At 37.1% G+C, this 15,685-nt stretch overlaps 1 protein-coding gene across 1 annotated transcript in view; it reads right to left on the bottom strand.

The window, feature by feature from the left end:
* The window catches only part of DNAH7 (dynein axonemal heavy chain 7), a 380,869-nt gene that overhangs the window by 157,663 nt on the left and 207,521 nt on the right, over positions 1-15,685 (bottom strand). The window contains exons 30-31 of the mRNA XM_055290080.2: positions 4,905-5,117; positions 2,311-2,409 (exon numbers count right to left, since the gene is read on the bottom strand). Coding sequence (XP_055146055.1) covers positions 2,311-2,409; positions 4,905-5,117 — 312 coding nt within the window. The remainder of the gene's footprint in view (positions 1-2,310; positions 2,410-4,904; positions 5,118-15,685) is intronic.

Here is a 15,685-nt window from a genome sequence, read left to right on the forward strand (position 1 = left end):
AAGTTTCCTGTAACCTTTTGTAATCCTCCTTCCCTCCTCTCCTTGCTGCCTCCTACCTCCAACCCCCGATTGCCACTGATCTGTTTTTGGTTACTATTTTTATTTGCATTGTCCAGACTTTAATATAAATAAAATTAGACCATATGCATACTACTTTTTCCCTCTGGCTTCTTTCACATGGCATAAATATTTTGAGATTCATACATGTCACAGCAGGTATCAATAGTTCATTCTTTTTTTTTGCTGAGTAATATTCCACTGTAACAAAGTGCTACAGTTTTTAAATCTATTCACCTATTGATGTGCATTTTCATTGTTCCAGTTTTAGGCTACTACAAATAAAGTGACTACAAACATTTGTGTGTGAATTTGTATGAACAAATGCTTTCATTTCCCTTGGGTGAATACTGAGACATGGAATACCTGAATATGGTGGATAGGTGTTAAACATTTTAAGAAACTGCTTAACTGTTTTCTAAAGTGGTTGTACTATGTCATGTTCCACCAGCCATGTATAAAAGTTCCACTATTAGGTATGATCCATCTTTTAAATTTTAGCCATGCTGTGCAGTGTTATTTTGTTATGGTTTCGATTTGTATTTTCTTTCTTTTTTCTTTTTTTTTTTTTTTTGAGACGGAGTCTCGCTCTGTTGCCCAGGCTGGAGTGCAGTGGCGCAATCTCGGCTCACTGCAAGCTCCGCCTCCTGGGTTCACGCCATTCTCCTGCCTCAGCCTCTCCGAGTAGCTGGGACTACAGGCGCCCGCCACCGCGCCCGGCTAATTTTTTTTGTATTTTTTAGTAGAGACAGGGTTTCACCGTGGTCTCGATCTCCTGACCTCGTGATCCGCCCGCCTCGGCCTCCCAAAGTGCTGGGATTACAAGCGTGAGCCACCGCGCCCGGCCTCGATTTGTATTTTCCAATGAGTAACTTCTTTACCTGTGCTTAGGCCATATGTTTATATTTTTCCTGATCTTGTCTTTCATTTTCTCACGTGTCTTTCAAAGAGTAGTTTTTTTTTTCAATTTTGTCAATGTATTCTTTTATGGATTGTGTTTTTTGGTATTGTACTTAAGTAATCTTTGTCTAACACAAAGTCACAAAGGTTTTCTGCTAGAAATTTTAGAGCTTGAGGTTTTACATTTAGTTTCATGTTATTTTTAAGTTAAAAAGTTGGAGTCCTGACTTCTAGTTCAAAAATGGCAGCGTAGAAGCAAGCGGACTTCACTCCTCACCTCCGCTTGAGAAATACTGCTTAATAAATGTTTGCTGAATGAATATACAACTGCATGACAATACATCTAGTGAGGTGTATTTCCATATTCTGAAAATAAACATAGCTTTTACTCCTGGAAAATCTGTACAGTGCACTAGTACTAAACAAATTAAGGGAAAACTTTAGGGAGAAAATCTGAACTCTTTCCTTGTTGATTTGCTCCATAATATATTTGCATGTCAACTCTAAATACTAAGCAAAGCTCTTTTCATAATGATGAGACATGGTTGCCATCGGTAGCTAATGACACTGGACAATACTAGCAACAGCATCTCTTCTCCCCTTCCCCATGACATAACAATATCTTCAGTGCTAGGAAAACGGGATAACTATATGCAGAAGACTGAAACTAGATTCCTATATCTGGAAATATGTAACACACTGCAAGCTAACTGCCTGAATTCCAAGACGGCATAAGTTAGTCCAACATCTAACATTTAGGAGGCACTCACTACCCCTCTGAGTTCTTCTACCTGGTATGGAGAAGAGGAAAAGAATGACACCAAAGGATATTATGAAAATTTTAACCATTATTCTAATACCTCCTCTCAATTACTCATAAATTATAATAAGATTATTAAGCTTAGTTCTTATGTTATCATAAAAAACAATTTCATAAAAGTCATCTCATTTAAGGAAATTAAGCATATTTATCTATTTTATTTCTTCAGTCATTAGTTGAACACACATTTACTATATCTATAATGTGCTAGGGATTCAGTGGTGTGTTAGACCAATTATTTTTCTTTACGGAGCCTACATTCTAGTGGAATTTACAGGCAAATATTTTGTAACTTTCATGTGCTCATTATTTTCTGCAGTAACAAACTTAAAAGTACTATTTTAGAATCCCAAGTTGTTGAAAGTTCTCAAAGTGACAAAGCTAGCTAAACACACTTCAAATAAAATATGGAATTATCTATGTTTCTCTGTACTGTGTCATTGTTTTCCATAGTGGGAGCTTCACAACCTTAGACATGTGATAAATACATTATTATAAGAGTTTTGATACATTGGGATAATGAATGTTCTTACCTCAAAGAGTGGTAAATCATGGGATAAAAATTTTGGCAGATTTACATCAATGATAGATCTAAGCAATAAAATTTCTTCATTTTCATTTGGATATTTCAGCTAAAAAAAAATACACTCATGATGATATCTGCATCTGCTAAGAGCACCCACTCCCTTCGTGTTCGCATACACACAAACCTACAGACCCTGTACTCAGTTTAAACAAATGAAGCTCTTTTTTCATTATATTGGATTGTTACGAACTTTAGAAACTGACATTTAAACTTGTTGTATTTTTTTTTTACTAGTTTATAATAAAAATCCAGGTTAAACTAACTACCTTTTCACAGATATGCTAAGTAAAGAGGTATTAACATGAATATAGTTTGGCAGCTGCCATCCCTTAGATTGGGTAGAACTTGCTTGTTCTCTACATGTATTCACGACTAGCAGTAGACTGGTCAAATGAAAATTATTAAAAGTGGGCAATCATTTTGAAAAGATGCATTTACATTTAAAACATAAACATTCACTAATTTGCCCATATTTTGATGCCAAGGCCTTTTCTCTGAGTACACAGTTAGGCACAATTTTTTTTTTCCAAAAGCATCAATAACACATCATCTATTCTATCTTGTTGTGTTCTGTTTTTGTTTTTTAAAGAGGCCAATGCTCTTCAAAGATACTTGTAATACAATTTAAGTGCATCATCCTGATTTTTTTTTTATTATTATACTTTAGGTTTTAGGGTACATGTGCACACTTCTTATCAACATCTTATTCAAAGTTAAAATTTTAGCATTTCATCTTTATTGAATCTTTCTTAAACATGAACTTAGTTTTCACAGGAAAAAAATTCCTTCTATGCTTATATATCATCAGTTTTCACACCATGCAGTTAGATGACACAATAACAGTAACGTGTCCAAGTGGCTTCAAAAAGGTTCAAGAACAAGCAAACCGGCTCTGAGTAAGGAATGCAGCTCATCTGACAGAAGCCGAAGTGGAAGGGCAGAGCAAGGGATGCTGCTGGCTGCACACCCAGAACGCCACGTGTTAGCAAGTTCCACAGAGAGAGTGGAGATGGCTGGTCACGCGCTGAGTTAGTTTAATAAAGTGTGTTTAAGAAAATTCACATTAGATTCCAAAACATTTGTGGTGTACCCAAAGTTTACTACAAATCTGGTTGAACTTTGAACTTGTTACTCATACCTATAATAATGTTCACATGAATTAACAAAAATCCAAACTCAGAATTATTTCTTCCAACTTTAATACATTATTCAACATCTCACTCCAAAGCTTCTCCTACCACCATGCATATAATTTTCCAGAACCCTCTCCCTTTTCTCTAGAATCTCTCTGCCTAATAAATGCCATGTTCCCACTTAATTAGCTTCAGCCTTTCAAAGTGTGTGATGCCTGGCAGTCAGAGTCCGTCTCTGAAACTTGAGTTCCCCAATGACAGAGCATGTCCTGTTGATCTGGATTTTGTTTTTGGATCAATCCAACTGCACATCAATTATGAAGTGTCAGAAGTCTCTTTTGTTCTTTGAGAGGCTGTTATTTTAAAGCAAATGCTCAAATTGTTTCTTGCTAAAATAGAAACAAGCTTCAAAATATTCAGGCCAAAACATTCAACAATTCTATATTAGCTTTGAAAAAGAATGATAGGATTCATTTGCAGGATTCATTTGCTGCATAACTTTAATAGCTCAATTCCATAGTCAAGATTTCAGTGATGACATACACTAGGACAATGCATTATCCTTCCCCTTATCTGACCACAATCTAGTCCTGACATGCCAACTTGATACAAATGGTTGCCTCTAGTCCCTTTTGTTTATTGCAACAAACAATGACTTGAAGTTATGTCAGGCTAATGTGAAATAGAATATCACCACTATATATCAGAATTCTTGATAACATTATTATGGAAGATAAAAATGCATCCTATTGTTCTTAATCACATGGGATATAATTTAAAATCTGCATCTTCTACAAATCATGAATGTGAAAATTTTGCAAGCTCCAAGGTCGCATTTTGCTATTAACTAAGCCTATCTGATTTCATAAAGAACTAACTAATGTAGAGTTAGATTTCATGGTTCTACAATATACTCTCAGTGAAAAGTCAACCAAAGCTTAAAGTATTTGGGCTTTCATATATTACAGTTACAATTAAGACCATTTTGAAGGTAAACAACATAGTGCAGATCTATTACTGCTAGTCCACAGTTGGCTGCAATTGTGTAATTATAATAAGTGACAATATTTAGAGTCTTTTGTTTATATTAATTATACTTATTTCATTTAATGCTATATTTGTTTATATGTTTATATAGACTGAAAGTATTTAAAACATTTCTCAGGAGTAAGCAATTTTATTCCTTGGCAGTACCCCGTTAATGAAACAGAACTCGAATCACTAAGAATTACATGTGCAAGGTTTTACAGATCATTATAAAATTTATTTTTTCATGTGTACAAGATAATACATTTTTGGTGTCATAATTGATTTTTTTCAATCAATTAATGAAACCAACAAGTTATTGGAATTTTGTGAAGACCCATTAGGCTGGAAATTTACAAGTAAGAAATATTGTGTTCTCTACCTTCAGATTCCCAGCAGCAGTAAGAACTGACTTCACGGCTCTCATTCCATAGTCGTAGTGATGTTGAGATGACAGCTGCTCTGAACACAAGCGATACGTAGCCACAATTTTTACAGACAGTGGCCGAGCAGTGACAAACCCACAGGAGTACAGGACTATTTCAGCAATCATGGCATAGTCAGGCACCATCATTGCTACTGTCCGAAAGAGAGCCTATGGGTAGGTAGAAAAGTTACTCTTAAAAGGATCATCATAAAATAAGCTAGGCATGGAAAGATAAATACCACACATTCTCAGTAATATGTGGAAGCTAAAAAAAGTTTACCTCATAGAAGTAGAGAGTAAAATAGTGGTAACTAGAGGCTGGGAAAGGTGAGGTGGGGCAATAGGGAGAGGCTGGTTAACAAATGCAAAACTTCAGGTACATAAAAGAAATAAATTCTAGTGTACTGTAGCACTGTGGGGTGATTATAGTTAAAAATAATTTATTCCATATTTTTAAATAGCTAAAAGAGAAGAATTTGAATGTTTCCAACACAAATAAATGATAAATATTTGAGGTGATAGACACACTATACCCTGATTTGATCATTACACATCGTTTACATGCATCAAAATATCACTCTCTACTCAATAAATATATGCAATTATTATATGTCAATTAAGAATAATTTTAAAAGGTAAAAATGTATAAAGAGGTTAGAAAATTAAAATAAAAAGACCATTGTAAAGATAATCATACTCTTTATTTCATAATGTTATGACTTTATACCTTTTCTACAATAGCATTACATTTTAATGTTCATAGTCCATTAATAATAATGTATTGTATTCTTGAAATTTGCTAAGAGAGTACATCTTAAGTGTTACCAACAGAAAGAAAACAGAGGTGGTGGATAAGTTGATTGGCTTGATGAGGGGTATTGTTACACGATGTCTATGTATATCAAAACATCACATTGTACACCTTAAATATGTATGATGTTTATTTGTCAATCATACTTCAATAAAAAAATCACTGACCTGGAAGTTTAAAAAGTAGACAAAAAAAATAGACCAATTCCTGGCTTCTGAAAATATAAAATAAATTTTAATATTCAAATCATACAGATAAAAAGCAACTTAAAAAATCAATTTCCTGTTGTGTATATAATAAATATATCATTAGCTTTTTGTATCAATTTTTTTCGTCTAAGTGTTCAATTTCAATTACATTATATTCTTCATGGGAAGCAACATGTTACAGAACCTCAGACTCTCCCAGGATGTTCAAAAGTTGGGTTTCTCATCTGGGCTACTGAGTGTCCCCATGTTGGGAGACTGGGCTTCAAGCAAGGCCCTACAGGGATCTACTTAATTATATAATCTAGGGTTTACCAGATTATGTTAGTGTTAGATAAATTATCCATTTTGAGATATTTTTAACTTTTTTGAATCCGAAGTCACAATATCAGTCTTTCAGCAAGCATAATAAAGGAAAGAAAACTGGAAATAATAGATTATTATTAGAGATAAATCAATTTTACAAATTGTAAAGATAACTTTTTCTCATGATATTTAAAATACTGAGGTTATATGATGTTTTTGATGGTAAGTAAATAGAAAACAATATATTTTAAAAGAATAAATAAGAATTTAGGTATAGAATATTAGTATGTATGAGGACTCACTTCAATAGCTCATGTATTAAAACATGACTTTCTTGTACAAAATATGGAAAACAGCAATATTCTAAGGGAAAAAGAAGTTATTCTAGTGAATGACAATCATAGTCAGATAGTTCATAAATACATTCTGGGAATTAGTTGAATTACCAAAAACTCAAGGTAGATAGAAAATAAGAACATCTTGCTTAAATGATCTATTATGACTCTTCTAAGTTGAGAAAAATTCGAAGATTTGTATCAAGTAAGATCCTTTTAATGTGTTGTGTTAATTACTAGTTAGAGGCCATAGTGCTGCTATTTTATCAATAACGTTACCATTAAAGAATGGAAAGAATAAAATGTTTAAAAAATATAATTTGAGCAAATAACTTGAAATAAAAAAGCTTAAGCAAGTGTTCTAACCACTACACACATGAGGGAAAAAAGAGCATGAGAATTGCTATACAGTTGGTATCTCTTTTAAAGGGTAGGTTCTCAACAACTACTTTTTTAAAGAATTGAAAGAGAGAATGACTGAATTAACAAATCAGTCAGCCAGTCAACGGGGTTAGGGTGATAAAGTTTTTCTACAACAGCACAAATTGCTACTAGTTTGAGGTCAACATCCAGGACTGTGTGTTGTAGGTTTCCCTTTGACCACCCTAGTTACTTCACAAATATCCTATTCACCTCTTAGCACTGTTAGCAATACGGTTGTGGAAAATGATGAAGCAGACATATTTCTGACTCACAGAACAAAAAATAAAGTGAGGTAAAGAAGTGTCAAGGGGTATCATGATATTCCATTTATTAGGAGTCCTCCACCAACGACTGAACAATGATACTTAACACACTGAAAAACATCCTGATTGAAATATTTTTGAAGCCTAAACCAGTGATTCTCAAACAGGTTGTGCAGCATACAGATATAATGTGGTTCGATTTTGGATGTACCAGAAACAATTTGTTGGTAATAGCAGTAAGTTTGAAGATAATTTAGTGCTTTGTTAAAAAAATTAAATTGGATTCTAGCTTAACCAGTGACACAGTTTGTTGAGTGTGAAAACAAAGAGGGTACAGATCCAGGTAACATGCCAAGACTTGAGTAAATTCCAGTGCATGTAATCCATGTGAACATAATCTTCATGTTTATCTCAGCAAAAATAAATGATCAAGAATAGCTGTTCTACTGCTTCTGCTCTGTTGGTGGAAGAAGTAGGGTGGTACATAAGGAAATGTGTATACTCTCTGGAGCATGCTTTCAAAGGACTACATATTGGTACAATAAAAAAATTCAAGCAATAACTTTTTACCATTTACTTTTAAGAAACTGCAAATTGATTTTATAAATATTTTGATCTGTTCAGGAACAAGCTGGATTTTAGTTGAATGAAACGGAGGATTTAGGATCTACTTTGTTTTTTTCCCCTCAATACTATTTGTGTTTCATCCTACATATACTCTGAAAAGCTACGTATCACTTTATTGGCTTTGTGACATTAGGAGATCTAGAATGCGTCTGTTTTACCGTGGCTTCTAACAAACTATTCTAAAATGATCACTGACTACTGATTCTTCAGAATAGTTTAAATCTAAAGTATAGCTTCTCTAAAGTGAAGATGTATTTAAGAAATTGCTTTATTATGCAGATTTTGTCTAAATGTAACAGGATGTCAAAATGGGACTCTTTCTGTATGATATGATACATCAGTTACTAAAGTGAGTATGATCTTCTCAACATACAAAATCTACAAAGGAAATGTCTACAACCTTGAACCCTCTCATCTACTTGTAGATTACAAAATATTTAAGAGAGGAAGGAGTTGTGAAAATATTCCCTTTGAAGGGAGCTGTCATTATGCTCTGAGTCCCCACAACCCTCCTCACTACACCCAAGTTCTGTGAGAGCTTGGTAGATATTCCTGCATTTCAGGAGATATGGACTGGTGCCTGACTCATGTCTGAAAAAGGATAGTGACCTGTGGTAGCAGGATTAATACCCAGGGTTTGTTGGGAAAAGGATTTATGCGTGGAACACAACAAAGAAGGGCCACACTGAAGCTCTATAAGTGCTGCCCTACATACCTCCTGGCAGAGTGAGAGCTCTCCAACAGTGAAGTTTACATGGAGTTGACCACAGAGATCCAGGCAGAGAGAAGGCAATGACAACTGGAGAAACAGAATCCATCACTCAAGCCTCAGGAATTACAAGTAGACTCCTCCTAATGGGACAGTCCCTGAAGAACCCATGGACATGCCCATGACAGGATTCAGCTATAAACCTCAGCCAAGTCCAGGGACTTCACCCAGAAGGTCAGATCTGAACTGTACATATGTTTAGTGTTCACTGCTAGTTTAAAGGATGAGCATGAATTTGTCAGACAGGAAAGAGGCGGCCTAGTGGAGCACTTGAGAGAGCGAAAATAGCATGTAGAAAGGCAAGGGACCTTCAGAGGCTAGTGAGGCCCAGTGTAACAGACAGAGGCAGGGAAATGACAGGACAGATGCAACTGAGTCCTCACGCCAAGGGTCTTGTAGATTGTACTAAGAAATCTGAACTTTAGTCCATGGACAAAAAGGAGCCCAGCAGTTTTTTAAAGTTGAAGATTATATGATTAGATTTCTTTTGATAGATAACACTGGTAGCACTGTGATGGGGAATTCATTATAGTCAATTTCAATAGAGAAGAAATTGATGACAAGTGAACTACTGCAATAAGACACATGGGAGAAGACAGAAGGCAGGGAGCAGCAAGGTGTGGCAGGGGGACCAGGTCAGTGCTGCAGGGATTGTAGGAGTTGTGTGAAATGGAAACCCTGGGCTTGGTGACTGACTGAATCATCAGGTGAAGAAGAGGGAGTTTTTGAGAATGATTCTGAAGACTGGTAATGATACTTGCTGGGCCCCAACAGGCTTTTATTATTTTTTAGGGAATATGTAACTCTTTCATTTCAGACTTGTTAGGTATTTGGTATTTCCATATATACCTGAAAACAGATGCTCTATAGACGCTTGAACCAAGAAGGCTGCACAATAGGAGAAGCTATTAGAATGGAGAACAGCTTTTGGCCTCATGTAGAAGGAAAATACATTATCCCCAGGAACTACCAGGTGAATATGTTAGCACTGTTTCAACCTGCACAGTAAATAAAACCGTGGAAAAGTCTGCAGAGCGCATTAACAAACTCAACCAATAATGGCTCCCAGCTTTCTATAACAAGCTACTCACAGATTTTGGCTTTTCCTACCTTTGCAAATTTACATATTCAGATTGATCCTACCAAATAAAAGAATAACATAGCGAACAAACACAAGAACTGCAACAACAACAAAAAAGGCTTTCCAAAAGAAAATGCCAAATAAAACTTGTAAAATATTTCTTAGATAGAAGAGGATTTACCGTTTTTCATTTGTTAATCATGCCTTCCTTCACTAAGGCAAAATACTAAAACATAAGACTTAACACATAAACGGGCATGAAATGGAAATACAAAAACACTTGGCAGCAATCAGTCATATCAAGTCTTTTTGGTGGAAAAGAAAAACTGCTCATTTAGTTTTCTTTCTGGGAAGCTGTCAGTGTAAGCATGTGAAGTGTGGAAGTAATACAGGATCTAGTCAGGAGATTTGGTTATGGATCCACAATTACTATTGCATTATTCTTCAACATTGCTGTCTGTATATGTGCCATACATATGCAATTCATCAGAAAAGGATATAAAATGGTTAACCAAAATATGGGGAAAATGTCATATTTTACTAATAATCAAAGAAAATGGTTTTTCTTTTTAAGTAAAGTCTGGTCAATTCAAGAAAGTGTTTTGTTCTTTTTCATTAAAAAATTAATGCTGAGTGTCAATGAAAATTGAGAACTGGTATGGGATGAAAATCATTTCAACCTGTCTTGGAGCACAATTTAGCAATAAATATCTTAGTCCCATGACTCCATCTAAAGAAATATTTCAAAATAGAGAAACACCTTTAGTAAAAACTACTCATTGTGATATTATTTATAATGCAGGAAAACTGAAAGCAAACTGAATGTCCAAAAGTAAGCTACAGTTCAGTAAATGTATTAATAGTTGGAATTATGCTTATAAAGATGGGAACATGCTCATGTTATAATATTAACATGAAAAAAACCCACTCAGCATACACAATAGTGTGCTTCCAGCATTGTAAAAAGGCATTTAAAAGTAGGGGGACACAATCTACAGTAAGCAGTAGAATGGGTACACCCTTAGTATTTTTCTATATTTTGTAATTTTTCAAAATTAGCACTATTTTAAAAATAAATAGTTTGGGAATTGTTCCTGGTGTGGATATTTACTCTGTAAAGATACTCAAAGCTTTAAAAATTGTTTTCTAAAACAATTTTCTAAACATTATAACTAAAAAAAATATTTTATATAAACTCAAGGATAGCATATTCTTTCTTTTCACACACACACAGACACATACATACTTTTAAAATATTTTCTTTCAGAGGTGGAGCCAAGATGGCCGAATAGGAACAGCTCCGGTCTCCAGCTCCCAGCCCCAGCGACACAGAAGACCGGTGATTTCTGCAATTCTGCTTGAGGTACCGGATTCATCTCACTAGGGAGTGCCTAACAGTGGGTGCAGGACACTTGGTGAAGCGCACTGTGCGCGAGCCGAAGCAGGGCGAGGCATTGCCTCACTCGGGAAGCGCAAAGGGTCAGGGAGTTCCCTTTCCTAGTCAAAGAAAGGGGAAACAGACGGCACCTGGAATATCAGGTCAGTCCCATCCTAATACTGCGCTTTTCCAACGGGCCTGGAAAACGGCACACTAGGAGATTGTGTCCCACACCTGGCTCGGAGGGTCCTATGCCCACAGAGTCTTGCTGATTGCTAGCACAGCAGTCTGAGATCAAGCTGCAAGGCGGCAGCGAGGCTGGGGGAGGGGCGCCCGCCATTGCCCAGGCTTGCTTAGGTAAACAAAGCAGCCAGGAAGCTCGAACTGGGTGGAGCCCACCACAGCTCAAGGAGGCCTGCCTGCCTCTGTAAGCTCCACCTCTGGGGGCAGGGCACAGACAACCAAAAACTCAGCAAGAACCTCCACAGACTTAAATGTCCTTGTCTGACTGACAGCTTTGAAGACAGTAGTGGTTCTCCCAGCACGCAGCTGGAGATCTGAGAACGGACAGACTGCCTCCTAAAGTGGGTCCCTCACCCCTGAGCAGCCTAACTGGGAGGCACCCCCCCAGTAGGGACAGACTGACACCTCATTCAACCGGGTACTCCTCTGAGACAAAACTTTCAGAGGAACTATCAGACAGCTGAATTTGTGGTCTCACGAAAATCCACTGCTCTGCAGCCACCGCTGCTGACACCCAGCCAAACAGGGTCTGGAGTGGACCTCTAGTAAACTCCAACAGACCTGCAGCTGAGGGTCCTGTCTGGTAGAAGGAAAACTAACAAACAGAAAGGACATCCACACCAAAAACCCATCTGTACATCACCATCATCAAAGACAAAAAGTAGATAAAACCACAAAGATGGGGAAAAAACAGAGCACAAAAACTGGAAACTCTAAAAAACAGAGCACCTCTCCTCCTCCAAAGGAACGCAGTTCCTCACCAGCAACGGAACAAAGCTGGATGGAGGATGACTTTGATGAGTTGAGAGAAGAAGGCTTCAGACGATCAAACTACTCTGAGCTACGAGAGGAAATTCAAAACAATAGCAAAGAAGTTAAAAACTTTGAAAAAAAAATTAGAAGACTGGATAACTAGAATAACCAATGGAGAGAAGGGCTTAAAGGAGCTGATGGAGCTGAAAGCCAAGTTTCGAGAACTACGCGAAGATTGCAGAAGCCTCAGTAGCAGATGCGATCAACTGGAAGAAAGGGTATCGCTGATGGAAGATGAAATGAATGAAATGAAGACAGAAGGGAAGTTTAGAGAAAAAAGAATAAAAAGAAATGAACAAAGCATCCAAGAAATTTGGGACTATGTGAAAAGACCAAACCTACGTCTGATTGGTGTACCTGAAAATGATGGGGAGAATGGAACCAAGTTGGAAAACACTCTGCAAGATATTATCCAGGAGAACTTCCCCAATCTAGCAAGGCAGGCCAGCATTCAGATTCAGGAAATACAGAGAATGCCACAAAGATACTCCTCGAGAAGGGCAACTCCAAGACACATAATTGTCAGATTCACCAAAGTTGAAATGAAGGAAAAAATGTTAAGGGCAGCCAGAGAGAAAGGTCGGGTTACCCACAAAGGGAAGCCCATCAGACTAACAGCTGATCTCTCAGCAGAAACTCTACAAGCCAGAAGAGAGTGGGGGCCGATATTCAACATTCTTAAAGAAAAGAATTTTCAACCCAGAATTTCCTATCCCGCCAAACTAAGCTTCATAAGTGAAGGAGAAATAAAATACTTTACAGACAAGCAAACGCTGAGTGATTTTGTCACCACCAGGCCTGCCCTAAAAGAGCTCCTGAAGGAAGCACTAAACATGGAAAGGAACAACCGGTGCCAGCCACTGCAAAAACATGCCAAACTGTAAAGACCATCGAGGCTAGGAAGAAACTATAGCAACTAACAAGCAAAATAACCAACTAACATCATAATGACAGGATCAGATTCACACATAACAATATTAACGTTGAATGTAAATGGGCTAAATGCTCCAATCAAAAGACACAGACTGGCAAACTGGATAAGGAGTCAGGACCCATCAGTGTGCTGTATTCAGGAAACCCATCTCACGTGCAGAGACACACATAGACTCAAAATAAAGGGATGGAGGAAGATCTATCAAGCAACTGGAAATCAAAAAAAGGCAGGGGTTGCAATCCTAGTCTCTGATAAAATAGACTTTAAGCCAACAAAGATCAAAAGAGACAAAGAAGGCCATTACATAATGGTAAAGGGATCAATTCAACAAGAAGAGCTAACTATCCTAAATATATATGCACCCAACACAGGAGCACCCAGATTCATAAAGCAAGTCCTCAGTGACCTACAAAGGGACTTAAACTCCCACACAATAATAATGGGAGATTTTAACACCCCACTGTCAGCATTAGACAGATCAACGAGACAGAAAGTTAACAAGGATATCCAGGAATTGAACTCAGCTCTACATAAAGTGGACCTAATAGACATCTACAGAACTCTCCACCCCAAATCAACAGAATATACATTTTTTTCAGCACCACATCACACCTATTCCAAAATTGACCACATAGTTGGAAGTAAAGCTCTCCTCAGCAAATGTAAAAGAACAGAGATTATAACAAACTGTCTCTCAGACCACAGTGCAATCAAACTAGAACTCAGGATTAAGAAACTCAGTCAAAACCGCTCAACTACATGGAAACTGAACAACCTGCTCCTGAATGACTATTGGGTACATAATGAAATGAAGGCAGAAATAAAGATGTTCTTTGAAACCAACGAGAACAAAGACACAACATACCAGAATCTCTGGGACACGTTCAAAGCAGTGTGTAGAGGGAAATTTATAGCACTAAATGCCCACAAGAGAAAGCAGGAAAGATCCAAAATTGACACCCTAACATCACAATTAAAAGAACTAGAAAAGCAAGAGCAAACACATTCAAAAGCTAGCAGAAGGCTAGAAATAACTAAAATCAGAGCAGAACTGAAGGAAATAGAGACACAAAAAACCCTTCAAAAAATTAATGAATCCAGGAGCTGGTTTTTTGAAAAGATCAACAAAATTGATGGACCGCTAGCAAGACTAATAAAGAAGAAAAGAGAGAAGAATCAAATAGATGCAATAAAAAACGAAAAAGGGGATATCACCACCGATTCCACAGAAATACAATCTACCATCAGAGAATACTACAAACACCTCTATGCAAATAAACTAGAAAATCTAGAAGAAATGGATAAATTCCTCGACAAATACACCCTCCCAAGACTAAACCAGGAAGAAGTTGAATCTCTGAATAGACCAATAACAGGTTCTGAAATTGTGGCAATAATCAATAGCTTACCAACCAAAAAGAGTCCAGGATCTGATGGATTCACAGCCGAATTCTACCAGAGGTACAAGGAGGAACTGGTACCATTCCTTCTGAAACTATTCCAATCGATAGAAAAAGAGGGAATCCTGCCTAACACATTTTACGAAGCCAGCATCATCCTGATACCAAAACCTGGCAGAGACTTAACCAAAAAAGAGAATTTCAGACCAATATCCTTGATGAACATTGATGCAAAAATCCTCAATAAAATACTGGCAAACCGAATCCAGCAGCACATCAAAAAGCTTATCCACCATGATCAAGTGGGCTTCATCCCTGGGATGCAAGGCTGGTTCAACATACGCAAATCAATAAATGTAATCCAGCATATAAACAGAACCAAAGACAAAAACCACATGATTATCTCAATAGATGCAGAAAAGGCCTTTGACAAAATTCAACAACCCTTCATGCTAAAAACTCTCAATAAATTAGGTATTGATGGGACGTATCTCAAAATAATAAGAGCTATCTATGACAAACCCACAGCCAATATCATACTGAATGGGCAAAAACTGGAAGCATTCCCTCTGAAAACTGGCACAAGACAGGGATGCCCTCTCTAACCGCTCCTATTCAACATAGTGCTGGAAGTTCTGGCCAGAGCAATCAGGCAGGACAAGGAAATAAGGGGTATTCAATTAGGAAAAGAGGAAGTCAAATTGTCCCTGTTTGCAAATGACATGATTGTATATCTAGAAAACCCCATTGTCTCAGCCCAAAATCTCCTTAAGCTGATTAGCAACTTCAGCAAAGTCTCAGGATACAAAATCAATGTACAAAAATCACAAGCATTCTTGTACACCAATAACAGACAAACAGAGAGCCAAATCACGAGTGAACTCCCATTCACAATTGCTTCAAAGAGAATAAAATACCTAGGAATCCAACTTACAAGGGATGTGAAGGACCTCTTCAAGGAGAACTACAAACCACTGCTCAATGAAATAAAAGAGGATACAAACAAATGGAAGAACATTCCATGCTCATGGGTTGGAAGAATCAATATCATGAAAATGGCCATACTGCCCAAGGTAATTTATAGATTCAATGCCATCCCCATCAAGCTACCAATGACTTTCTTCACAGAATTGGAAAAAACTACTTT

This window comes from Symphalangus syndactylus, chromosome 8 (assembly GCF_028878055.3).
Source record: "Symphalangus syndactylus isolate Jambi chromosome 8, NHGRI_mSymSyn1-v2.1_pri, whole genome shotgun sequence".
Classification (NCBI taxonomy): Eukaryota; Metazoa; Chordata; class Mammalia; order Primates; family Hylobatidae; genus Symphalangus; species Symphalangus syndactylus.